The sequence below is a fragment of the Colletotrichum truncatum genome (assembly GCF_014235925.2).
Source record: "Colletotrichum truncatum strain CMES1059 chromosome Unknown Contig_0004, whole genome shotgun sequence".
NCBI lineage: Eukaryota > Fungi > Ascomycota > Sordariomycetes > Glomerellales > Glomerellaceae > Colletotrichum > Colletotrichum truncatum.
The window spans coordinates 4,206,195-4,232,540 of NW_027222401.1; the positions used below are offsets into that span (position 1 = coordinate 4,206,195).

General features: G+C 51.0%; 9 protein-coding genes across 9 annotated transcripts; 6 read left to right on the forward strand and 3 right to left on the reverse strand.

The window, feature by feature from the left end:
• Positions 1-35: 35 nt before the first annotated feature.
• Positions 36-1,366, reverse strand: CTRU02_207903 (naphthalene -dioxygenase subunit alpha; the record flags this gene model as incomplete). Its single annotated transcript, XM_036733109.1, has 2 exons — positions 36-486; positions 543-1,366. The coding sequence occupies 2 exons, from the start codon at positions 1,364-1,366 to the stop codon at positions 36-38; spliced, it is 1,275 nt and encodes a 424-aa protein (XP_036575150.1).
• A 2,087-nt stretch (positions 1,367-3,453) lies between these two features.
• Positions 3,454-5,012, forward strand: CTRU02_207904 (sarcosine oxidase; the record flags this gene model as incomplete). The annotated part of the gene is made up of 3 exons (XM_036733108.2): positions 3,454-4,360; positions 4,445-4,688; positions 4,748-5,012. Coding segments are annotated over 3 exons (1,416 nt in total), but the record flags the coding sequence as incomplete, so codon positions are not given.
• Positions 5,013-5,481: 469 nt separating this feature from the next.
• On the forward strand, positions 5,482-7,972 carry CTRU02_207905 (C6 transcription factor; the record flags this gene model as incomplete). The annotated part of the gene is made up of 4 exons (XM_036733107.2): positions 5,482-5,561; positions 5,969-6,387; positions 6,443-7,347; positions 7,418-7,972. 4 exons carry the CDS (start codon positions 5,482-5,484, stop codon positions 7,970-7,972), a joined length of 1,959 nt encoding a protein of 652 aa, XP_036575148.2.
• Positions 7,973-9,704: 1,732 nt separating this feature from the next.
• CTRU02_207906 (FAD dependent oxidoreductase) lies at positions 9,705-12,203 on the forward strand (the record flags this gene model as incomplete). Its single annotated transcript, XM_036733106.1, has 1 exon — positions 9,705-12,203. One exon carries the CDS (start codon positions 9,705-9,707, stop codon positions 12,201-12,203), a length of 2,499 nt encoding a protein of 832 aa, XP_036575147.1.
• Positions 12,204-12,402: 199 nt separating this feature from the next.
• Positions 12,403-13,802, reverse strand: CTRU02_207907 (MFS monocarboxylate transporter; the record flags this gene model as incomplete). Its single annotated transcript, XM_036733105.1, has 3 exons — positions 12,403-12,915; positions 12,975-13,602; positions 13,660-13,802. The coding sequence occupies 3 exons, from the start codon at positions 13,800-13,802 to the stop codon at positions 12,403-12,405; spliced, it is 1,284 nt and encodes a 427-aa protein (XP_036575146.1).
• A 3,072-nt stretch (positions 13,803-16,874) lies between these two features.
• Positions 16,875-20,282, forward strand: CTRU02_207908 (potassium/sodium efflux P-type ATPase; the record flags this gene model as incomplete). The annotated part of the gene is made up of 4 exons (XM_036733104.1): positions 16,875-17,129; positions 17,180-17,445; positions 17,499-19,179; positions 19,233-20,282. 4 exons carry the CDS (start codon positions 16,875-16,877, stop codon positions 20,280-20,282), a joined length of 3,252 nt encoding a protein of 1,083 aa, XP_036575145.1.
• A 550-nt stretch (positions 20,283-20,832) lies between these two features.
• Positions 20,833-22,341, forward strand: CTRU02_207909 (endonuclease/exonuclease/phosphatase family; the record flags this gene model as incomplete). The annotated part of the gene is made up of 1 exon (XM_036733103.1): positions 20,833-22,341. The coding sequence occupies one exon, from the start codon at positions 20,833-20,835 to the stop codon at positions 22,339-22,341; it is 1,509 nt and encodes a 502-aa protein (XP_036575144.1).
• A 913-nt stretch (positions 22,342-23,254) lies between these two features.
• On the forward strand, positions 23,255-23,518 carry CTRU02_207910 (cytochrome p450; the record flags this gene model as incomplete). The annotated part of the gene is made up of 1 exon (XM_036733102.1): positions 23,255-23,518. The coding sequence occupies one exon, from the start codon at positions 23,255-23,257 to the stop codon at positions 23,516-23,518; it is 264 nt and encodes an 87-aa protein (XP_036575143.1).
• Positions 23,519-23,830: 312 nt separating this feature from the next.
• CTRU02_207911 (alcohol dehydrogenase) lies at positions 23,831-24,935 on the reverse strand (the record flags this gene model as incomplete). Its single annotated transcript, XM_036733101.1, has 2 exons — positions 23,831-24,721; positions 24,768-24,935. 2 exons carry the CDS (start codon positions 24,933-24,935, stop codon positions 23,831-23,833), a joined length of 1,059 nt encoding a protein of 352 aa, XP_036575142.1.
• Positions 24,936-26,346: the final 1,411 nt, after the last annotated feature.

Genomic DNA, 26,346 nt, shown 5'->3' on the forward strand with positions numbered 1-26,346 from the left:
CTAAGTTTTAGCCAGTCTCCAGGGCCATTCCCATATTAAAAAGCAATTGCTTCGTCCAAGCACAACGGTTTCTTATCCTCCACTTGGTTCTTGTTCCTGCAGCAGTCGACAGCCGAGCAGAAGGCCTCGTCATCTTGACTTGCCTTGGCGGTCTTGGGAACTTGTTGCTGGGCGGGCCAGATCTGTGTGCCGAGCTCCTGCTCCTTTTTGAAGTGTTCAGTGACGTTCTCGCGCACTCTTTGTTGGAAGAAGAGGGGACCCTTCTCCATCTCGGGGTGCATCTCGCCGTTGACGAAGACGCCGGCGTTGAGGTTCTTTTGGGCGTTGTCGCAGAGGTACTTGTCTTCGGACATGATGCGCTTGTACATGTCGCTGATGACGGTAAAGTCCTCGTCGCTGGAGTTCTTGTTGCGGAAGACCTCGTATCTCATTACTGATTTCTTGGGGCCGCTGGGGACAAAGCGCTGAATGAAGAAGAAATGAGGGCTGTCAAGGTGTTAGATACTGTGTGTGGCTTCTATGGCTGGGAACCAAATACTTACGAGACGTTCATGGAAGCGTTAGGCCAGAAGTATGTGGCGGCAACGCGGAAGCCCTTGGAAATCTGTTCGGCAGTGGGCTGTCCAAAATGTTGGATGTAGGCGTCCTTGGTGTTGACGTAGTAGGAGTTGAGATCGGCAATGGAAGGAATGTCAGGGTGGGCAACCTTGCAGTGGTAGCACTCGTTGTAGTTGTCGGCAAGGATCTTCCAGTTGTACTCGCCCTCCATTTCCCAGCTGTGGTCGAACTGGTAATCCTCGAAGTTGTAGAACTGGAATCTCTCCTGCTCGTCGATACCGGAGAAGTCGTCTGTCCAGGCGACCTCAGGCTTGGGGTTGGCGTCCATGTTGATCCAGACGAATCCGTTGCGGTCGACGTGAACATGGATGGGGAAAAGACCGTTCTTGGACTTGTCGAAACCCTCAAGGTCCTGGTAGCCAGGGGCCTTTGCAAGGTTGCCGCTCAGACCATAGGACCAGCCGTGGTACTTGCAAGAGAACATGAAGCTGTTTCCGCCATCACCAGTGACGACGGGGAAGGCTCTGTGTCTGCAAATGTTGTGGAAGGCGTTGATGCTTCCCTTGCGGTCCTGGACGATGATGAACTGGTAGCCAGCGACATCATACTTAATCCAGTCACCAGGTTTGGGCACTCTGGCCTTGTGGGTAATGAGGAGCCATTTCCTGGAGAAGATGGCGCGGCGCTCGAGCTCGTACATCTCCTGAGATGTATACCATGAAGCGGGAAGGGCTCTAACCGCGTTCTTCTCATCCTGAGGTGGTACAGCAGCCCCACCAAGTCCGATGTAGTTCTTTAGGAAGGACATTGTATAATGTGGATAAAGATCTGATCAGGTGACCCTGTGATAAAAAAAAGGTGTATGATAAGAGGAGTTATAGGAAAAACCGATGGCAAACTTCAGATGAAGTTGTCTGGTATTCTTGGAAGCTTGGGCTTGCTTGTGTGTGAATTGCTTATTGATTATTATCCTCTCATTCTCGGAGACGACTGTCCTTCTATATACTCATGATGAATACGGTTGATCAAAGCCAATCTGTATCTGTCTCACACACCCTTATCGAATCTCCCATGACTCTTGCACCGCTGTCTCCATACCGGGAGACCGATCACTTGGCTTGGGCGCGGCATTGAGTTTCACTACACCGGCCGGACAAGCTGGCTATCACGATCTGGAGGCTGAAAGCTAGCAAGTGGCTGATTACACGGGTTGATCAACCCGATCACATGACCGGCATTTTCGAATCTCTTGGCCGCTTTTTTGTTATCAGACGCCCATGGTGCGCATGGTGCGGAGACAACGGAACTTGGGGGGGTTGAACGGGTGCGGAGAAAGCAGTCCGACCCCCCTCCGGTGCTGGGAGAGCTCTTTTTGATGGCGCCTTTACCCCGGAAATCCACCCCCATAATCACTTGATGTGATCATTCGTGTCTGGGAGCCCATCCATTTCGTGTGGCACACCCACTTTAAGGTTAAGCAGCGTCAAATATTACCTAATTAGTGGAGGATTCACGACCCGTTCTGCTCATCGCTGCATGCACCCTCTGGTGGCGTGGCACACACACACCAAACACCCAGATACCCTTTTCTGAAATCATCGTGACATTATCATGCCCACTTGCCTCCTCACAATGTTACAGTTACTGCACCGTCGGAGCAGAAAAGCCCAGACCGCTTCCTGTACCGGTCAGGCCTTCACGCATATGTACCTGCGTTCATCGACGATGACAGTCTGGCAGGATTGAGCAGGCCAGTTTTGGAAGACTGAGATTACACACCGGCAGTTACAAATTTGCAGACGGTAGTATTTTGGGCCGCTTTATCGTTGTCAGGCATGGGTATCGTCGTCGTCCTTCGTGCTTGTGTTACAGTTCGTGATTGTGGATGATGATGGTGGTGGTGTTGTTGTTGTAGTTGTGGGTAGTTTGTATTGTCAGTCCTTGATTGTTCGCAACCACCCCCATCTAGCTTGAATCTTCGCTTCAACTCTTATCGAAGAACCCCTACTTCTACGTGCTTTGACAGGGTGTATAAAGTTTCCTAGCAGATGCATACGAAGTAAACATGTTCTGATTATTTTCTATTATTGGACTGGATAAGATAAGCGGGTAACCCCCATTGGGGCTACAGACGACGTTGCATACCGTTGTCGATTCATGTTGTTTACCGTCCTCTTATCAATACTTCTGGTGATTACGGTCGCCGTGATTCGTCAATTGACGCCGCCAACGTTGTGCTTGGTGAAAGGGGCCTGACGCATCATGGTTGCATCCATGTGTCAGTGAAAAAACAACAGCACGGCACACGGCACACGGGTCACAATAGGGGTCCTCGGGGTTCTAGAACGCGGGACATGGGCCTTATCCCGTCCCTACTGCATGATGGAACAGAGGTTAATGGGATTCAGCATCGGTACTCCGTCCAGGGAGGCAGACAGCGGATGAAGGTGAGGGGGCCTAGACTATCTTGCTATCTGACACTTTGACATGGGTCTGTGGTTGTTACGATTCAGCTCATGCGGGGTTGGCCCCTCGCTGATGTGGGTGTCAAGCTCCACGACGAAACATATCAGCCTTTTGCCTGGTATCGGTGATAAAGCCGACCACTTCTTCTTTAAACGTCCGCCCCCGGACTAGATCGTTCGATAGCTAGAATCCTCTCCTGCGAGGTAAACCACTTAGATAGGAGCTAAACACAAATCACGTGATCGGCGGCGCCGGGTCGTCTGCCGACATCGGGTCCAGTTCCGAGGGCAGTCCCCTACTTTTACGCGGGGAACTGCCCACGATTCCGCTTCGTGACCAGGAATCACTAGATCACCAGTGCATCATTGAGAACATATCTTCTGCCGTCTTCCTATACCGTTTTACTGGCCAGTTGCCGAGACCGTTCTTGTTCAGTTGCGAAGAAAGGAAAAAAAAGGCGCTCCTCCAACGCCTTTCTCCTCTCCCCCCCAACAACCCTTCCACCAATCACTCCCCCCCCTCCACACCATGTCATCAGGAAAACCATCATATCTCATTGTTGGGGCGGGTGTGTTTGGCGTGTCAACCGCCTACCACCTTATCCAGAAGTATCCGGATGCATCGGTTACCCTGGTTGACAGGGATGCGTTTGACGCCGAAGAGCGTGTGGCAGCCTCTTGGGACTGGAATAAGGTAGTCCGCGCCGACTACGACGACTTTGTTTATTGCAAGCTAGCTCTTGAAGCGCAAGACATTTTCAAGAACGACCCCCTCTGGAAGCCCTATTTCCACCAGACGGGTGTCTACTGGATCTGCCGTAGCGACTACGCCCAGAATGTCATCAGCCATCACCACAAGCTTGGTCGCAAGGACGACATCATTGCACTCCCTATTGAAGAAGCCAAAAAGCTTTATAACGGATTGTTCGCGGATGCTGATTACACCGGTGCCAAAGAGGTGCTTGTGAACCGAGCCAGCGGCTGGGCCGCGGCTGGAGACTCTCTGAGGGCCGTCACTCGCAAGTCCATAGAGTTGGGCGTCAAATATGTGGTTGCTGAGACTGCATCACTCAACTTTGACGGCAAGGGAACTTGTACTGGACTTACTACAGCAACTGGACAGTCACTGACCGCCTCGCACGTAATTCTCTGCACGGGCGCGTATACGTCGAAACTGTTGGAATTCAGCGCTGAAAAGAGCGGTATCGCCAATCTCTCGGCAGGGGACAGGATTCTCGCAGCAGGCATCACTACCGGAATGGCACAACTAGACGAAGAGGAGTACAAGAAATACGCTAATATGCCTGTCGGTTTTCAAGGGTACACTGCGGTACATGGTAAGCCAAATCCCTCCCCCTTGCAAAAAGGAAAAAAAAAAAAAAAAAAACCCTACCGGATCGGCCGCTTAATAATTGCTACAGGCAAGCCGTTTATCGGCAGTATCCCACCCACAAAAGATAGGGAGCTCAAGTGGTGGGGAGCCAAGATCTTCTCCAACACACGAGAAGTGCTTCCTGGCCGCAAGGTGTCGGCGCCGCCGCCTGTGAAAGACTATGCTCAATGGAAGGTTTCCAAGCAACTCAAGCAAGATATTATTGACCAACGTAATCTGTGGTATGGAAAGAAGAGCGAGAACTGGAATATGACGAAGCACCGCATCTGCTGGTAAGTTATCTATCTTATCGCAACTGACCAGGGGTGGGTGGGAGCTGACTTGAAGATAGGGATGCCTTCACAACCAGCTCAGACTTTATCATCTCTCCCCACTCAGGCGCAAAGGGTCTGTATCTTGCAACCTGCGGCTCATTCCACGGTTTCAAGTTCTTCCCTGTCCTTGGCAAGTATGTAGTCCAGATGCTGGAGGGAGAGCTATCTCCTGAGCTGGAAGGACGGTGGGCGTGGGATCGGGAACGTCCGGACTCTTCAGACAACTGCGAGTATCCTAACTCTGAATTGAACGATCTCGTGGATACAGTCTCGAGATTGTAAGGTAATTTTTTTTTATAAAACAAAAAGAGAGAAAAAAAAAAACCAACAACCAAATAATGAGTGTTTCTCAGCGGCATTCGGTAAGGTAGAGGGTGCATCTAGATAGAGAGCCATATTATCGACAGACTAGAAACACTTTTACTCACATTGTCCTAGTGAATTATTACGTAACATACACGTGACTCGGATCAATCCTATCTTTGGACCATGTTTAGTGTGGCATTTGCCGTTTCTTATCGCATGGCCAGCCTTGCATCGGGACATGTATAGGGAAAGGTGTATGTGAAGGGGTGTGTGTGTGTGAGTGTGTGAGGGGTAGGGGGCCATTCCTCCTCCACTCGTTGGAGCGCCATGCATGCGGGGTTTGTGGCAAGTGATTAACTATTTAGTTGGAAGCACATACCTCCCAGTGGTTGTTCAATGACTTCACGTCGTCTTTTCTGGGTGAGAGATCCCTCCCAGTGCCGACATGCCACCGCCAGAGGAGGGTGTTAGTTCTATCAGTTCTCGGGGTAGACGGCGCTCGCATCATGCTTGCCTCACATGCAGGTCTGTTTAATCTCCATTATCTCATTCTGCCCCCGTCTTATCTCACCACGAGGGAGAGAGGGGGGCTGGGCCGAACGGGAACGGGAACGGGCGCTGACATATGAGAATCACAATAGGCGAAAAAAGACAAGATGTCCCGGGGAGAAGCCGGCTTGTTCGAGCTGCGTGCGGCTCCAGCAGTCATGTTCTTATCCGGCCATGAGGCCGTCCCAGAGTGGACGATCGGTAAGTCTCGGGAAAACCTCCCACTCACCACACACGTTCGGGATTTCGCGCCCTAAACCGTTATTAGGATGAGAGGCTTCAACACTTGGAAGAAAAACTGGATCTCCTCCTCAGTGGAGGCGGCTTGTAATACGACACCGCGTGCGAAATGCTACGTTTAGACGATCTGACCCGGTTCTTAGGATGAACCATCCCCCGCGGCAACGACAGCAGTCTCTCGAGGCCGTTACCGACACTTCAGAGAAGTCATATTCGGTAACTCCGCCGGCGCGGAAGCAGAGTTATCCCTCTGATAACTCTTCAACCGCCGTCGTGTTCGATCCCGACGACATGGAAACCGGCCTTGACTTGTACTTCAAGTATTGTCACAGGCAACCGATTTGGTGCTTCGAGCGAGACGAGATCGGCGACTACAGGACACTTCCAGAAGACCTTGCCAGCAGCATCTTGGCTCTCACTTCTCGGTTCTCCGATAGGCGTGATCATCTCCAGCTTTTCAGTAACAATGCAAAGACTCTCATCATGCTTCGAATCGCGAATGGCACAGTAGACATCACGACTATTGAGAGCCTGTGTCTCCTTTCATATTCTTCATTTATAGGTATGCGGTGCATGACTTACGTGAGATCAAACATGCCCCTAACTGACTGGTCCAGACGGAAACGTCCATCTTGGCCAGTTCCACCTAGGCCTTTCTCTTCAGCTCTGCCGGTCGGCGATGCTTGATAACGAATCTGTATATCTCGCCGATGATCCCACGACAGACCGGAAGAAGCGCCTTTTCTGGAGCCTCCAACTGCTTGAGCAATCTTACGGCCGGCAAGATGGTCTTTTGAGTGTGCCGACTGACATATGGCGGCCAGAGTACTCTACGGGCGGCGGAAGCCAGATGGAGCAGGAATCCAGGGCGCCGCCTCTACCTGTGGATAATCTCGGAACATCAACACCCAGTGAGCCGGGAATCTGGAACACGAGTGTCCGCTTGGGATGGGTTTGGAGCCAAGTGAGAAAATATGTCTCCGACTGCTCCCACAACATCCTGAAGGAACCTTGGCGACATGACTCGATGTATGCCAAAGTCCTCTCTGACTTCATGGAGACGGAAAACCGGATCCCGATGTGTCACCGATACGATTCCGTCAAGTTTTACGAGCGCAAGATCGATGAGTTGAAGATGAACCGTGATTACTGGGCCTGTTGGCTAAAGGAGCAGTTTACGTACCATGCAATTCCGACCGTCCTGAACCACCCATTTCTCTATATTGTCGGAGCACAGCACAATCCCAATCTGGGAATCCCAAACACTTTTTGGAGGAGGTCGTCAGAACAGGCCCTGCTTCACGCCACGTGGATCGTTCGAATGATAGAAATGGTTGTCGACAAACAAGTGCCTCTGGTAGACCCGTTCTTTGGACATGTTGCCGCGATAGCAGCCACGGTGCACCTATACTACTGCTGTGCTGCGGCTCCGAGGTTGAAGCACAAGTCCAACACGGACTTTGCCAAGTGTAGAAGGTTTTTGAAAAGTTTCATACCTTGTTCTGCCGCCTGTAATGCTCTTGTAAGTCACCCAACAAAAGCTCGTCGGGCGAATAAGCAACGAACAAAGTACCAACTGAGAATCTCTCCAGGACCGCAATCTTGATAAAATGACACGCATCGCTGCCGGCTCCGAGACGATGGACGTCGAAGACTGGATGCCGTCAAAAATCTATCTCAGCGTACCCCTTATGTGGGAAATTCTACAGTTCAACTCGACGACTGACTCGCAGGAGATCCCCAGTGCGGGTCTCCTCGATGCGTCTCTGACCCCAGCAGTTCCCCCCATTGACACCAGCGAGAGTTCGACTCTTGAGATCATCGTTGCGACATCGCCCGAAATTACGATCAACACTGCAGACGGAGGACAGGAAGCGCCCACGTTATCCTACAAACCATCCCACAAGCAAACCGTCTCCTCTTCTTCTACTTCTTCTTCGACAGCACCTACATCTTCACGGCAGAACGTCTTTGACACTCCCAACGTGGAGCAGATTGACAGTCTGACCTTCAACACCACGCCCTGGCTGTACGCGGACTCTTCGCAACTTATTAATATTGCAGAATTACCCGATCTCCAGTCGGAGCCAGGTAACGCGTGGTGGGAAGGAGACAATTTCAACAACATCATGTTTAATCAATTTTAGCGTTGCATTTTTTTGTTTGTTTTGTTTGTTTGTTTCTTCATGATGGCGTTTAGTGTACACAAAGATGTCATTATAGAGGGAAAGAACATGGACTGGGCATTGACGCCATGATGGCCTGTTTGCATGTTTTGTTAGTATTGACTGGGGGGTTTTCATGACGGCCGACAAGATGACGATCCTCAAAATTCAACTATAATTATCTGCTCCTCACTTTGAAAGTCCCAACATTGTGCGCTTTCATACCTGTTAACTATGTCCGATATAGGCTGACGAGTTCAGAGCTCCATTTCCAAACTTTCTGGGTCCTGAACTGCAACATAGCCTGGCTAGATCGTCGACCCGGAGTATTCATTAGGCAATACAATATTGGCTTCCTCCTCAGAAGGAAACCCAGCCCCATGCACAGAAAGCTCATTACGGAACGGCGCGCCTCTTGAGCCCAGGCTTCATGGGTGGATCCTGCGGAGTGAACAGGGGTTATCCTTCAGCGCCTGGCGTCTGCAACTGAGGAGTCATGGGAGGGGGACTACGGAGTCTAGCCGGGGTCGGAGGTGGCTGAGAAATGGCCGTTGAATGATAGGAGCAACGGTGAGGCAATGCGAGATGTATAGGGAGGAGTTCTAAAGACCATTACAACTTAGCGAGAACGGGTGTTCGTCTCGTCCCACGTTGCTAGCCATTCGTCTGCAGTTTAAAAAACGTCACTTAGCAGCAAATCATTTCTTGGTTAGCGTTGTTCCCCGGATATTTAGTCTCCTTTTTTTTGCCACATTCAGGGTCTACAGCAGCATGCTCCAAGCGCCATGGCATCCTGTCTGTACGTGGCTGGTCTCATATTCGTCTTTTGGTGACAAGGTTTTTTCTATTTGTGTGATGGACTCACGGACGGAGCGGATGGTGGGGTGGATGACAGGTGGCTTTCCCGCCTTGGTTTTACAGTAATCATGCTCGTTTGGTTGGATCCCGCATATTCGAGTTTCGCCCTCTTTTTTTTCCAACAGAGGAGGGGCGGGTATCTGATAATTTCCGACAACGGAGGTTGATACGATCACGATGGGTGGTGGGTTGGAAGCGTCAGCCGAGAGGGGGAGGCTTCGTCCCACGTTTTACGGCACCCTGCTGTGACGCACGGAATCCATCCATCCATCCAACAATGCCTGATAAGCCTTACTTACATTCGACTCGTGTGTCGGCAGAAAAGGTGGCCTAGGCCCTGGTCTACAACGCATCGACTACCTTTTCCGACGGCCAAAGAATGCTGGCCGCACCCGGGGGGAGGGGCTTCACAGAAGACAGGGTTCGGGAGCTACCCGGGTTATCAGCTCCTACAGGGGGAAATGACCGTATTAACGACCGAATTAGGTGTAAGTGATTGCTTAGTGGCGATGAGAACGTGGCATTGGGAAGCATGCGTAAAGGCCTTGGCCACGCGCGTCGAGATACGGTCGGCATCGGTTTCCTTATGCCGATCACATGACCGCTCGGCACCGACTTACCGGGGGTCAGCGTGTGGTTACTATCAATAGCCGACTGAGTTTCTAAGGGACCTTATCATAACATGATGCAACTAGTTGAATGCGGGGTTTGGAGACAAGAGTTGCGACGAGAGCTACATCGTCGATATAAGTCATCGTACAAGATGTAGAGAATTACATAGTTTGAGGTTGTTTTTCATCATCCTTTACTCCATCATTCATCGACATCGTGATATCATTCTATAGGTCCGCTGACCATGGCTTCTTCACAGCGTGTCGTCATTATTGGAGCTGGTATCGTCGGCACGAATATTGCTGATGAGCTGGTCTCTCGCGGATGGACCGATATCACCGTCGTCGAGCAAGGGCCTTTGGATATGCCAGGGGGCTCGACATCACACGCCCCAGGCCTCGTATTCCAGACCAACGGCTCAAAAACCTTGAGCTATTTCGCCAAATACACCGTGCAGAAGCTTCTGTCACTAGAATGCTTCAACCAAGTCGGTGGCCTAGAGGTGGCGGAGACCCCTGAGAGACTCGAAGACCTTAAACGGAAGCACGGATACGCCTCATCATGGGGTATCGAGGCACACCTAATTAGTGCCGATGAGTGTCGGAGGCTGTACCCCCTTTTGAACAAAGACATAATTCTTGGCGGCCTGCACATCCCCACCGACGGCCTGGCGTTGGCTGCCCGCGCGGTTCAGCTGCTTATTGAGCGCACACGGAAAGCCGGGGTTAGATACCTTGACCGAACCCCAGTGACCGGCATTGCCCAGAAAGACGGACATGTCACCGGTGTGATCACGAAAAACGGCACGATCGCCGCTGACATTGTGCTATCTTGTGCCGGCTTCTGGGGAGTCGAGGTGGGAGCAATGATTGGCCTTCCCATCCCCCTCCTCCCAGTTGGCCACCAATATGCAAAGACAACTCCTGTGCCCGTACAAAAAGGGAAGAATTCAGAGCCCAACGGCGTAGGTCTGCCTATCCTTCGCCACCAGGACCGCGATCTTTACTATCGTGAACACGGCGATGCATACGGCATTGGTTTCTATGGCCACCGTCCCTTGCCGGTCGTTGCCGCTTCTCTGGGGGAGACTCCCAGGCATGTCGACGAGCACAATATGCCGTCGCGCCTGGATTTCACCCCCAAGGACTTTGAGCCTGCATGGGAGTTGACTCAGAAGCTGCTCCCTGCGTTGAAAGAATCCAAGATCGCTTATGGATTCAACGGCATTATGTCGTTCACTCCCGACGGAGGACCACTCGTCGGAAGGGCACCGAACCTTGAGGGTTTCTGGGTGGCGGAAGCAGTCTGGGTGACACACTCTGCTGGAGTAGCTCGCGCCGTCGCCGAGCTCCTTACAACGGGCAGAGCCGAGATTGATCTCTCCGAATGCGACATCTCCCGGTTTGAGCAGGTTCAACTCACACCCTCCTATGTCAGCGAAACCTGCCAGCAAAACTTTGTCGAAGTTTACGATGTTTTGCATCCCCTCCAGCCCCGAGAGTCACCGCGCAACCTGCGCATCAGTCCGTTCCATGCCCGCCAGAGAGAACTCGGGGCTTACTTCCTGGAGGCTGGCGGATGGGAGCGTCCACAGTGGTATGAGGCGAACGCGAATCTGGTGAAGCAGTTGCCAGACAAGTGGAAGCCTAGAGATCGTGATGCTTGGTCTGCAAGATATTACTCTCCGATTGCTGCTGCCGAGGCTTGGAAGACTCGGACGGCGGCTGCCATGTACGACTTGACACCCATTCGTCGCTTGGAGGTGTCTGGACCGGGAGCGTTAGAGTTGCTTCAGAGAGCAACAACTAGCGATGTCTCGAAGAAGCCTGGCAGCGTTACTTTCACTCTGCTCCTTGATGGACGCGGAGGCATCAAGAGCGACATTTTCGTGGCGAGACTTCTGGACGATTTGTTCCAGCTTGCCGTCAACGGGCCAATAGATCAAGCTTACCTAGCTAGAGAAGCTCGCTTGCAAGCGAAGAAGAACCCATCCAACTGGGCTCAGGTACGGGATGTTACGGGAGGCACTTGCGGTATTGGCCTATGGGGCCCTCGATCCGCTGATATCGTGGCAGCCATCAGCTCAGACGACTTTACCAGCCAGGGACTTCCTGACTCTAGCGTGAAAGCAGCCGTCATCTCTGGTATTCCGGTTCTGGCAATCAGGCTATCGTTTGTTGGTGAACAGGGCTGGGAGATTTACACCAGTGCTGAGAACGGTCAAAGACTCTGGGATGTCATCTTCAAGGCCGGCCAACCTCACGGAGTCGTCGCAGCCGGCCGCAGTGCATTCAACGCCTTGCGGCTGGAGGCAGGATTCCGGAGTTACGGTTCCGATGTCACTTCCGAGAACAACCCGTTTGAAGCTGGTCTCGACTTTGCAATCGACTCCGGCAAGCAAGGCTACGTTGGTCATGATGCCATCAAGGAACTTTCCCGATCATCTCCCTCTCGGAGATTAAGATGCCTCACAGTCGACGACGGCAAGTCAGTTGTCCTCGGCAAGGAGCCGGTATTTTCCAATGGCAAAGCTGTGGGCTATGTCACCAATGCCGCATTCGGGTATACCGTTGGTAAGCCGATTGCTTATAGCTATCTGCCGAGCTCTCTTAAAGAAGGAGATAGCGTGGAGATTGAGTACTTTGGACGACGGATCAAAGCAACTGTCACCGCAGAGCCTCTCCACAAGTCTGGCTCCGGTGTGAGTGAAGCATCGAGGGTACCAATTAGGTCCCGTTTGTAATTATGATAGCATTTTTGAGCCTGTTTTAAGCATGAATCATGACACACGTTTACCTTTCGAGAGGGTCCCGTTGCTTATTGAAACACTGTTAGTTGTAGAAGTAGTATATATCATGATAACAACGTATGGAGCTTAGAGGTCTGGCAAGCCTTCGCACCAACTAACATGACAATGGTATGGGTCTACAGTAAAATTGCCACTAGCATTTGACAAACAATCGCAACCCGGTCCCCCATACTCTAGCTGCCGCAATCATAAGAGCGCAAAGGACCATGACCGTTCCGCCCCATATTTGAGCAAAGACATACCGGCCACCTGATCGATCAATGATTGCGCCGGCTGTAGGAGGTCCTGCCATTGTGGCAAAGGCTAAAATCGTGCATACCATGCCGAACCGAGTTCCCATCTTGCTGGGATCCTTGGTCAAACTTGCGAGGGCACTGACAAACATTCCCTGAGATGAGCTGACTGCCACGCCATATACGGCTGAAAAGGCATACATTGCTGCGCGATCGCGGACCCCAATCCAGCCATATAGCAAACATCCTACAGAGCTGACCAAAAGGAAGAACATGTTGACAGGTCCGATAAAGGTATCAGCCAGCCAGCCAAATATAGGGCGAGCGGGTATTCCGACGGCATTCGTGATAAGCAGAAGGCTTACGGATGATGTAGATGAAAACCCGATGATATCTCTAGCATAGCTGTTGATCTATAAAGGAATTTAGCAAACTCGAGGTTCCTTGACGATTTCGTGTCCAGTATTCTTACATAGAAGAACCCGAAGTAGAGGGCCCAAAAGTAGAAGAAGCAGCCGCATGAAAAAAGAACGTATGTGGGCTCTTTGAAGGCGCTCCACTCAATGAGAGGCCCTGATTTCCTTGGTGCCAGTCTCGGCTTGAGTAGAAGATTCATGACAATTACCAGAAACAAAGCCACAAACCCAGCGCACCGAACTGCCCACGGGAACCCAATCTTCGGCGTCAAGTACTGAACGGTAGCGGGAAAGACAGTACTCCCAGTTCCCGTCCCGGCTGCGGAGATGGTCAAGGCGATGGCTCTCCTCCTCTTGAAGTAGGAACTGATTACTGAAATAGTAGGCATGAACATCAGGCCCAGCCCTATGCCGGTGCATATACCCTGAGCCAAAAGAATCTCCCAGTACTTCTCCGTCAGGCTCGTCATAAACGTACCAAATATCGCAAGCAGCGAACCTGCGAGAACGGCCTGCCTCGGGTATCCTGCATCTGCAAGCCGACCGGAAATGGCGCATAGGGAGAAGGCGATGAAGATTTGGATGGACCCGATCCAGGAGACTTGGGCCTTTGGCAAGCCGAGGGTTTCGGTGTAGTAAAGCTGATACACGCCGTATGTCGAAGGGTATCCCCATGTCATCGCGCTAGGTTCGAATGGCATTAGATCTGTTCACTCTCATACGGCACTATGAGAAACCAACTTGACGCAATGGCCCGATATGACCTGGGACCATGCAGTCCAGCCGCCGTCCGGGTACTCGAATTCATCTTCTGCAAGCTGTACTGGGGCTTGAGCGGCTTCTTGGTCCCTGGTTTCGGGCTTGTCTGCCACAGACTGTTGCATGGTCGGGTAATAAATTCCTCTAATGGGGTCCCTCGCTCCGATGGAAGATTGAGAGGGCAGACATGAGAAACAGCATTATAATAAACCTATTCCAGGCGCGGACGACCTGATAATGTATTTTGAGCATTGCTGGCAGTTTATTACACATTTTCAGTCTAATTACCACTCAATGATGCAACCCGATATTGATGCAAGGATATCTGTCAGCATAAAGGAAGAGTATTAGGAGCCGCCGAGCCTTCGTTGGATGCTCAAAACAGTGGGTCTGTCGTACCATGAGCGCGCCCTTGGGTTGACAATGGCAACCGGGCAATTCCAACCGATCGCAGATCTCTCGACATTTACCAGTGAGCTTGGATATGAGATCAATGATTTGAGTCGCCGCATATGGCTTCTGCTACTTTACTCTTGGATGATAGGCCATGTTAGGCTTCGGGTAAGGCCACAAAAACGAGTCTGCAAAGGCTGTCATCCTTGAATCTTGCAGAATCCATCTGGATCAACTCGGCCTGGAAAGATAGTAGATTTCAACAATTGTAGTCAAATCTTCGGCAAACCCTGGATTATAGTGCAATTTGAACGATTAAACGTATGGTATTGGCACACAGAGTAGTAGGTGAGACGCTCCGCTGTTTTCAAGTGCTTGGTGGCATCCTTTTTCTTTCACTAGACAGCTGGTCTCCGTGGTGCCTTGGCTCATCTACGAAAACACGCTTGGCAGGATGAGATTCGGATATTAATATTACGTCATGAATCAGAACATTATCTGATAGAAAATTGAAGGATCAATTAAAATGATTGTGAGGTGAAAAACCGCACAAATGGAGAAGAGTTCAGACACTCAGAACAGACATCTCATCTCTTCATGAGCCACTAGTAAAATCATCACAATCTTAACACAACGCCGAGAGAGAAACCTATTAACATCAAGATCGGCGAAAGGTGTGCCATCATGTACGCGAACAATCCTGTATGAGTGATAGGTCTTGAGCGCCAGTCTTCTTGATGCACAGCTGTGGGAGACTGCTTCATGAAATAGAATACCGTAAGAATTCCTCGTTATTATCGCGGATTCTGGATAATCATTGGCTTCCCTTGCAGTTAAACGAAATAAATCGAGGCAACTTTTGAGTTACGGGTGTGGTTAAAAGAACGAACTAGTAAATTGAGCACCGTAGCCTCGGGGTATTTGAAAGCTTCCATTTGCTTCGGATCATTAACGGGTACCACGATCGCAAAACAGAGAAAAAAAAAAAAGATCCAAGCCTCGTGCGCAAATGAAATAGCCATGCAATACATTACTCCTTGAGAAAGTTGTTTGAAATCATCCGTTCGGCCACAACTGGGTTGATATTTATCCTGTACCGCCACTCAAAGTTGAAATGGGATCATCCAAGGCTGCTGCTCCGTGAGAAAGACATTCTATGGAACTAATGTTTTCTGAAGCAAACAATGCAGGAAATTTGCGTTTTAAAAGACAACTAATATCCCACGGTAGACTTTCACTCAATAAGCCGGACGAGTACCGGCCGTAATACTCCGGGCGGAGCATCGTGGAAACCAGGATGCTGACGTAGTCCCATTCCCAAGACACATGTTCGGATCGGGCAGTGGATCACGCGAGGTGCTTGGCTCGGCATTTCCATCAACCAAGCCTTATAGCCAATGCTTCTTTGCTGGAGCGCTTCCAATGGCATTCAAATACCATCAATGGCTAGGTATTCGTCTTTATGATGTCACCTCGATCATGGTCTATGTATAGCTACCGATAGATAACTAACCAGTTATTCTCAGGTCACTTATCAAGGTGCAAAGCCAATATTGACCCAAGAATTGGCCCTAACTCACTACGTACACTGGTAGAGCAACCGTGACAAACGCAGCGAACTGGCGGGAATACCAAGATAAGATAGGCACTCATCTTTCCGAGTCTTCGTAACGCAGAAGCTCGGCGTGCAAACTTTCATGGTCCAAGTGGTGTGATATCCTGGACAGCTATAGCCAGTAAGACAACGCGATTACAGCACATGCTCAACCAGCCAAGAGCTTCGAATGCCCCGGAATCTACTCCAGTTCTTCCGCAGTGAGACCCCTCCCTGAAGAAACCCCGGTTGCGCCTCTACTTACGGCCTCGCCACCTGATGTTTCGTCAATGCTGGCGAGACCGATACTGGCCGTCTACGGCGGGGGATCGGCCTAACCGCTCTCGGCAGGCGTTGTCAGTGGCTTTTCCTAGTGGTGTGCAGCCTTTGCCGGCGGTCCTGTCATACCTGTGTGATGCCATCAGCGTCGCACGCGCATCCAAGTTAGCACAGGCTGTTTTTACACAGCAGAAACATCATCCCGCTTGCGCTTTATTAGCGTCCGCTGGTTTTTCCATTCCACTTGAGCGGACTTGGCGGGACTTGGCGACTGACATCATACATATCAAGGCCTTTTTGGCAGCTGTTTCTTCTCGCGGCATTGCATTCATAATTGATGATAAAATCTAGGTGAAATTCCCGCCAAGGTGAGCCAAGAAGGCCAAGATGATCCTAACGCTTGATGTATGGATCCTTTCCCTCTGGCGCAGCCAGTTAAACATCTTACTTGGGCACATCTATGCCGCAACCCCTTCAGCTCGCAGGCAAAAGATATGCGGCATGAAGCAACGACGCAAGTGTGCTCCCATCGGTTGTAGTCTCGGTGCTTGACCGTTCGCTTGAGGGCTATCTGCGCATGGTAAGGACAATATGATGATCAACTCCCCTCATAAGCAGCCTGGCTCCCGGGACAAGGACGGTGTCTGCTTTCCACGTTTTATCTTCACTCCAATGATTGCTTAGTTTGCTACTAACCATTGTGTTGACATGCTAACCAGCCCTTGTTGACTTGCCTTCAACTTTGGTCTGTGGGCAATAGTCTGTCCCATTAACGGACAATTCTTCACAGCTCTTGTCTGTTTTTCGGGTTAACCCGGAAATATCATCATCATCTCAATCCTCTCATCACCTCCGCCGACTGGCTTGAAACCAATTCACTCTATCCATTTTAAAACGGATCTAGACGACATTCTAGAGTGCGGTGCCTGCCATGGGGAAATCCAAGGCAGCCAAGCCTGATGAAGACCACGTCTCTGGTCAATCAAATAAACCACTCTCTCAGCCAGCACACGCTCTGTCCTATCAGCAAGTCGCCGAAGAACTCCGCGCCAACGCCCTAGATGGCCTTTCCGCCGCTGACGCCGAGGCCCGTCTGGCGGAATACGGCAACAATGATCTCGGCGAATCTGAGGGCGTACAGCCTTTGAAAATCGTAATCGCTCAGATAGCGAACGCCATGACCATGGTGAGTCTCGCATAACAAGGGCAAGCCTTTCGTGGTCTAATGAGGCTCAGGTCTTGATTCTTGCCATGGCCGTTAGTTTCGGCATCGGGTCATTGATTGAAGGTGGTGTCGTCACATTTGTCATTCTTTTGAATGTCATTGTGGGCTTTTTCCAAGAATATTCTGCCGAGAAGACCATGGATTCCCTTCGTTCCCTAAGCTCTCCGACTGCCAACATCATCCGCGACGGTGAGTCACGGGTTGTGCCATCTGGGGAAATCGTACCTGGTGATCTTGTTGAGATCAAGACCGGCGATACTATTCCGGCTGATGTAAGGTGAGATGTTCCATCTTCCTTCACTTCCTGGAAGCAACTAAGAATGCCACTAGACTTATTGAGGCTGTCAACTTCGAAACCGACGAGGCTCTGTTAACGGGTGAATCTCTCCCGGTACGCAAGAACGAATCTGCTACTTTTCCCGATAACACGGGCCCGGGAGACCGTCTCAACGTTGCATACAGCTCCTCCAACGTCACGAAAGGGCGGGCCAAGGGAATAGTGTTCGCGACAGGCGTCTATACCGAAATCGGTGCCATCGCCTCCGCCTTGCGCAAGAAAGACTCCAAAGTCCGTGAGGTCAAGCGCAAGCCTAACGGCCATGCGAGTCCTCATAGATACCTCGAGGCGTACACACTGACTTTTACTGACGCCATCGGCCGGTTCTTGGGCGTCAACGTGGGCACCCCGCTGCAGAAGAAGCTTTCTAAGCTGGCCATACTCTTGTTCGGCATTGCTATTATCTGCGCTATTATTGTGTTAGCCGCCAACAAGTTTAATGCTAACCAGGAGGTCATCATCTATGCTGTTGCCACCGGCTTGTCCATGATCCCCGCGAGCTTGGTCGTCGTACTTACCATCACCATGGCAGCCGGCACCAAACGTATGGTTAAGCGTCATGTTATTGTACGCAACCTCAAGTCCTTGGAAGCCCTCGGCGCCGTGACAGATATTTGCTCCGATAAGACGGGTACCCTTACCCAAGGCAAGATGTTGGCCCGTGGCGCCTGGCTCCCAGGAATGGGAACCTATACCGTCGAGAACTCCTCGACGCCTTTCGATCCCACGATAGGTGACATTCGGTTCGATGAAAGATCACCGAGGCATCTGGACTTCAAGAAGGGTGGTTCCGCCTGTGGAAACATTGTCGAACCTGAGAAACTTCTGGAAAACAGCCAAACCGGACTCTCAGCCTTCCTTCACGTCGCCTCGCTCGCCAACCTTGCCACAATCACCAAGAAGGATGATCAGTGGGTGGCACGCGGCGACCCTACCGAGATTGCCATACAAGTGTTCGCCTCTCGTTTCGACTGGAACCGCCTGCGACTGACCACCGGCGACAATGCCGAGTGGAGTGAGATTGCCGAGCTGCCCTTTGACTCCGACGTCAAGCGCATGTCCGTCATAATGAAGCACAACTTTACGAACGAATACTTTGCTTACACCAAGGGCGCCGTCGAACGAGTGATTCAAACCTGTAGCAAATACACACCACAAGACTCCGGCGAGCTCGCTGACATGACGTCAGAATTCCGCGAGGAGATTCTTCGCAACATGGAAGCTCTCGCCGGTCTTGGCCTCCGTGTGCTTGCTCTCGCTAGCAAGCCGTACAACGGCAAACCTAACAAAGGCGACGAGGTTAATCGTGAATCTGTTGAAAGCGACTTGGTCTTCCGCGGTCTCATTGGCCTCTACGATCCGCCTCGTCCAGAGTCCGCACCGGCAGTTCGACAATGTCATGAAGCTGGCATCTCGGTCCATATGCTAACTGGTGACCACCCTGAAACAGCAAAGGCTATCGCTGTTGAAGTTGGCATTTTGCCGTCCCGTATGGAGCGTGTGGCAAGGAACGTCGCGGACGCGATGGTTATGACGGCCTCGCAGTTTGATGCGTTGAGCGACGACGACGTTGATAGGCTTCCGGTGCTCCCGCTTGTTATTGCACGATGTGCGCCCAGCACCAAAGTTAGGATGATCGAGGCTCTTCATCGTAGGAAGAAGTTCTGCGCCATGGTAAGTTCGTACTCGGATGTTTTCAGTTGCGGCAGATGGCTAATGGCTCTTAGACTGGAGACGGCGTCAACGACTCCCCTTCTCTTCGTCGTGCCGACGTTGGCATCGCTATGGGTCAATCCGGATCCGATGTGGCCAAAGACGCTTCGGATATCGTGCTGACAGATGACAACTTTGCCTCTATTGTTGCCGCTATCGAAGAGGGCCGCCGCATCTTTGACAACATTCAGAAGTTCGTGCTTCATGTCCTTGCCGAAAACATTGCTCAGGCCGGCACCCTTCTTGTCGGTCTTGCGTTCAAAGATGCCAGAGGACTCTCAGTCTTTCCACTTGCACCTGTTGAAATCGTCTGGATCATCATGGCGACATCAGGCATGCCTGACATGGGTCTTGGGTTCGAACGCGCCGTTCCTGACATTATGCGCCGGCCACCGCAGTCTCTCAAGACAGGCATTTTCACAAAGGAGTTTCTGGTCGACATGGTCGTTTACGGCTTATGGATTGCCGCTCTGTGCCTGTCAAGTTTTACCCTCGTGGTACACGGTTTCGGCAACGGACAGCTGGGAGAAAACTGCAACGAGACATACGGCGAGACGTGCGATGTCGTATTCCGGGCCCGAGCCACAACCTTTGCTTGCCTGACATGGTTTGCGCTCTTTTTGGCCTGGGAGATGATTGACATGCGCCGTTCATTCTTCCGCATGCAACCGGGGTCCAAGAAATACTTTACTCAATGGATGATTGATGTCTGGAGGAACCAGTTTCTATTCTGGGCCATCATCCTGGGATTCGTCACTCTTTTTCCATTGCTCTACATTCCGGTGATCAACACAGTAGTTTTTAAGCATAAGGGGATCTCCTGGGAATGGGCGATTGTTTTCGTGGCCGCAGCGATGTTTTTCGCCGGTGTCGAGTCGTGGAAATGGGCCAAGAGGATTTACTTTAGAAGGCAAAGCCGAAAGGCGCACGGCATCGCCTGGAAAGACATGGATATTGAGCAACGGGTATTTGGCGAATACCTCGGTGGTCCTTCAGACGATGAACATAGGACAGAAGTTGGGGATGATGATCACTACACTGAGAAGGAAGGTCTAGAAAAGTAAAGGATCAGAGGCCTGGTAACACCAGAGTCTGTGACATCAGCTTTAGGCAGCCGTAAATGCAAGCGAGAGTACATGTTAGCTTAGCAGGAATCCCTGCTCGAGAAGCAAATTAATTTCCTGCGTAGGGCACTTGGAACACGAGGAACATCTTCCAATATGGTTGGGCAGACTGACCTAATCCTACCCGTTTACTGGCAAAGGCTATGTACCTCAAGCGAAGGCGCCAATTACTAATTGAAGGGATTGTAGTAGCCTAATAGAGGAAATACAGGTCATTATCTTGCCAAGCTACCTATTTTGTAAGGGTGGAATCCTTCATGTATGCGTGAATGGCTTTTTTAAGTGGCGCAGGGCGGCCCGTAGGATCTACTTCTACTCCACTGCGGGTGTCTAAGTTGCCCAGTTACAATCTGTTTCAATAAACCAACGTTACATTGGCCCTAGATGGTTAAGGCATTTAGAGACCACGATGCCCGGCGGTATTCGTGAACCTAAAGAACTTCTTTTCACTCCGTAGGTGAACGGATATCACTCCCCAATAGCCGTGATAATGCGTTTACCATCGTTGCCCACCCTGCTCTCGGGCATCCTCTTCGCCCTCGAAGCGACAACTGCCCAGGCCGCACCAGCAACCAGACAGGCATCCGGCTCGCTCGCCTTTCTTCCACAACAACCCCTGTTGACATTCAAGTATTCAACCTCGAGTGCAAATGCAAAGAACTGGGTAGGCGTCTATCATGCGTCTGGCGGCGGCCCTGATAAGGAGGAATTCGTGGAACAGTCCCTGGCATGGGCCTACGCACCGCAGGGCGAGGGAACAGTGAAGATTTCGGCGACAGATCTGCTCCCGGGCGATTACAAGGCTTTCTTCCTAGCCAACGACGGGTACAAGTGGCTTTCGGAACCGGTCATCTTCCAAGTGCCCTTTGCCAACCGTCCGGTAGCCTTCATTGTTAACGAGATCACTTTGCCCAATGCACGCCAAGGCGACAAGTACGAGGCCAAGATTAGTGGACTGAGAATTGACGGCGGGAGCTCTACAGTCAAGTACAGCAAAGTCCAGGGCGACGACTGGGTAAAGGTTTCCGCTGATGGCACCATCTCCGGCACACCGAATGTCTCCAAAACTTCGAAAGCAACCGTCGAGATTACCGCGTCCGACGGATCCTCCGCTCGTCTGCAAGCAACCGTTCCAGTTCGCGCATCCGGCACTTCCCTGGTTGGTAACCTTGCCGTCATGACCTATAACCTCTGGCACGGAGGTACGCAGGTAAACGGCTATCACGCCAAGCAGGTACGATTCCTCGCCTCGAGCGGTGCGGATGTCGTAGGCGTCCAAGAAAGCACGGGTGGGCATGCCCAGCGCCTCGGTGATGCTCTGGGATGGTACTCCTGGCAGGGGAGCGATGTTGGTATCATCAGCAAGTATCCCATTACCACGACGCATGTTCACGATTCGTGGGGCGGGTATGTCGAGATCGCCCTTGGTGAGGATAAGGTGGTATTGTGGAACGTGCATTTGGGATACACCCCTTACGGGCCGTACGACTTCTGCTTCGACAAGATGTCAGTTGACAAGGTCCTGAAGAGAGAGGAGGAGTCGAAGCGCACACCACAGATCAAGTCTGTCGTCAAGGCTATGCAGACTCAGCTCGCGAACGCGGACAAAGTCCCGGTGTTGTTGGTCGGGGACTTCAACGCGCCCTCGCACATGGACTGGACGGATGCCTTGAAGGATAAGCACTGCGGCCAAGGATACGTTCCTTGGCCGACATCGATAGAGCCTACGAATGCCGGGCTGGTTGACTCGTTCCGTGTTGCTCACCCAGACCCTAAGAAAGAGTTGGGTATTACGTGGTCGCCTATTTTCTTGACGAATGAGGGGCGACCGGAGCCGATGGATCGAATTGATTTTGTGTATCACAAGGGGAAGAAATTGGCAGTGGCCGACTCGAAGCATTTGGTTGTGGGTAGCCCCAAGCCTGAACCAAACCATGCGGACAATGAGTGGACTTCAGATCATGCTGCTGTATTGACGAACTATTTGTTTTCGAAATGAGGTTGGGGGGTTAGCGATGCTGTTTGATGGGACCAAGATGAGCATGTTGAATAAAAGGAATTGGCAATATTGAGTCAAGGTGCAAAAAATTTAGGTGCCTCACTATCGTCAGTTTCTTACAATAATTTGTTTAGGCCTTGATGAACATTTTGAGTTTTATGAGTATATTTGGATTCCTGCCAAAACAGGAACGGCTTGTTTGATGCTCATCTCATTCCATCGTCGATCTCTTTCTACACTTATGGATCATCAGCATGAAATTAAGTGATAACCCTAAGTTGAGTAGGATATTTGAAAAGCGTCGACCAAATATGAACTCAGTCACATCGGAAAGAATGAGAAATTGGCTGTATGAGATGATACATATATAGTAATGTTTTGCTGCTGTTCAACTCGGAGCTGCGAAACTTCATGCTGCCAGTAACAACAAACCTATCTCTCACTCATCAGTTCATCAATTCAATTGACCGTTTCTGATCTTTGAGTTCTCTTCAAATTGAATGAATATGACGCTATCTAGGTAGCTCACCGAAGACTCATCGAAGAGACGTTCAACAACAGTATCGTCAACATAGACCATAAAAGCCTTCATTTAGGTCACACCAGTATTTAGATTGCTTCACGTCTTGGGGAAACCTTACTCGTATTGCTTAATGTTTTACTGTCAAAGCCATCTAGGTAGACAGACAGTAGCATGTGATCACAGTCTGCCATCCAATGAGATTGTGCATCAATGTTGGCTGATATGACGTATGCAGAATTTGTGGGGCAATGATGTAAACCTGAAGCCATCAAGTATTTGTACAACCTCATCTTCCAACACTCCCCATACGCAAATCAGCTGTATTACCACACAACAAGTCGAACCAGACCATCTCATTATCACAACCCCAAAGTAAAAAGAAAACCCATCATGCCTGTCTGGAGCTCTTCGTCGGTATCTTTCTCTTCCTCCGTTTCTTGGAACGGCAAGACGGAGAGCCAGCGCTACGCCAAGCAGACACAACGCACACCTGAAGGCACAACCATAAAGAGCGCCTCACAAAGATCTGGAGAGCCGGTGTACACTGAAACCCTCGAGTACGATTCTCACGGCCGTCCCATCGTTGAGGGCCGTGTTCTCCGTGGTGGACCACAGCAGGCCGGCCGTATCGAAGATGTTTCTGACCGAAAGTAACGGCGCCTCATACCCAAACTACTAAATGGAACTGAGGGATGAAGGGATGTTAGGTGGGAGGTTGTATGATACCAACAGGCGATGCGATTGCAACGCATAGTTGGGGCGGTCGGCGAAGTCATAACTACAATGCACATTACATATTTTACAATGGCGATAGTTCAATATCATTTTTCAATTCCAATCCTGTCTTGTGCTCAGATTAACGAATTAGTGCGTTTTCTAACATGATATAGAGTATGTAATGATAATCGTAACTGCATTAATATTTCATACGCTCATCCCTAGGACGAAACGGCTAATTAACATATCCTAAATCTTGACAACAACCTTGCCAAAGTGCTTCTGGTCCCACTGGTACTGGTACGCATCCTTGACCTCCTCGAAACCAAAGATCTTCTCGTCAACGACAGGATGAATCTTGTTGGCGTCAATGGCCTGGTTCATCTCCTCGAACTGCTGCTTCGAGCCGACGAAGATTCCGCGGACGGTGCAGATGTTGGACAGCGCATCCAGCAGCGTAGGCTGGTCCTTGGTGTCCTGGCCGTGCGACAGGAAACCAATAATGGAAATCACACCCTCCAACTTGACGGCCTTGAGGGACTGCGCGACGGTGCCGGGGCCACCGACCTCGATGATGTGGTCAACGCCGGCGTTGTTGGGCGTCAGAGACTTGGCCACCTCGCCCCAGTTGGGCGTCTCCTTGTAGTTGATGACGTGGTGAGCGCCGAGCTTCTTCAGCTTCTCGCCCTTCTCCTTGGACGAGGTAGTCGCAATGACTTGTGCGCCGGCAGCAAGGGCGAACTGGATAGCGGACAGACTGACACCGCCAGTGCCCTGCGTGAGAACAAAGTCACCAGGCTTGAGGGCCTTGGACTGAAGACCGTACAGCGCGTTCCAAGCGGTCAATGGCGCGCAGGGGAGGGTGCTTGCCTCGACGGAGTTGAGGGTCTTGGGGGCCTTGACAAGGCCGTACTCGGGGAAGACGGCATACTGGCGGAGGGTACCGTCGAGGGCACCACCGAGACCGCTGCTCACGGCGAGGGGCGTGATGGGGTTAGACTGGTGGTGCTGGTTGAAGAGAGTGCAGATGTCGTCGCCCTCGGAGAATTGAGTGACCTTGGGGCCGACTGCGAGGACACGGCCGGCGCCATCAGAAGCCGGGACACGGGGGAAGTTGACGGGGAAGGGGTAAAGGCCCTGGATACGGTTAGGAATGAGGCTGATATGGGGAAGTAGCTGAACGCACCTTGGGAATGGCGAGGTCACGGAAGTTAAGGGAGACGGCCTCGATCTGGACGAGGACGTCGTAGTCACCGATCTTGGGAAGGGGGACGTCCTTCTTGAGCTCGAGGGTTTCCCAGTTATCCTTGCCGATGCCGGTGAGGGACCAGGCGTTGGTGCTTGTGGGAGCCATTATGAATGTCGAGATTTTGGTCAGGTTGCTTCACACAGGTTGAATCCCAAGGTATCTTGAGTATGGTTGTTTCAAAAACGAACAAGTTGAAAGATGAGACGATGTCCTTTCTTTTGAATACATAGCCGTGGGTTCGAGCACCGAGCTCCCAGCACAGCAAACATGACGCAATGACAACTCATGCTGTCATTATGGGGTCGCGATGCGACACTGCTTGACTGTATTTTTACTGACTCGGCCGCTATGCCACCCCCTGTCGCGGCCCCATTCCGCCCTTTTGGCTTCTACGTAGTAGCTTTCGTTCGGACCATTCGGGATTTTATTCTGGGGGTGGTGGTTCGCTTTAGGTGAGCCGTTCGCCGATGTGATCAATCCGGAAACTGATCGCACGTGAAATGATCTGTCAACGCTTGTCTAGTGGCGTGCAGTACCGACAAGGTGTCGATGATCAGCTCATGGGGTGCGGAGAAGATTTCTTTATTTTCTTGTGAATGATTTGTAAACTTCTTCGGCCTTGAACTTGATTCCAGAAGCGTCCAAGTGCCGAGGCCAAAGGTTCCACCTGGGCAACAGAAAATGGCCGTCTGTCCAAGTCCACAGTAAAGTCGGCCATTTGTTCTGTTGCCCGCGTGGGGGTGTCTGCAGGTACATGCGTCTTAAGCTTGCGTCCCGCCAAGTTGGAAGCGGAGTACGACAAACGGGGGTAACGTGAAGATCTCGGCTGCCAAATGGCTCGCGGGTTTGCGAATAGCTTCATTCGAGCAGCCAAACAAAGGGAGCTTGCCGTGACATTGAACCATCACTTTAAAGAAACATTGAACTATTTCTTCCACAAAAACAGCATTGCACCCAACAGGCCGGTTGATCCCACCGTTGTCCTGTCCCACAGTTCTGGGTGGACTTCTGCACTAATGCAGTCTAGACTCTCCAATTCGTCCATGAACCGCGGGTCTTGAATCTCGCATCATAATCTGCCAAAAGTCAAAGTGGATCTTGTAATTTCTTCAAGAATGTTCTAGGGTATGGAGTCATAGGCTCAATCCATTGTTTCTTATCTAAGCTGAGTGGGTTGGATGACTTGAAAGGTCTGCCCAGGAAATTCTGCAGCCAATAGCTTGTGACTTTAACATTCCGGTTGAGAAGTTTGAATGGTCACATCTTCGATCAGACGTTGGCCTCCGCCAAAGTCTTTGGTTATTCTCAAATAGTACACAAGCTTAAACTCATTACCAAGGTATCGAAGTGTGCAATAGCGCCGTGTCTCCGATGCCATTGTGTGGGCTTTGAAGGGCAGGTCTGGTTTAACTCTGTCCCACGCTTGTGTGCAAATTGACTAAACTAGCCAATCAATAAATCTAAAGTACACAGATCCCGAGAGAATTCTACACTAAAGACTTATAGTCAGTTTCCA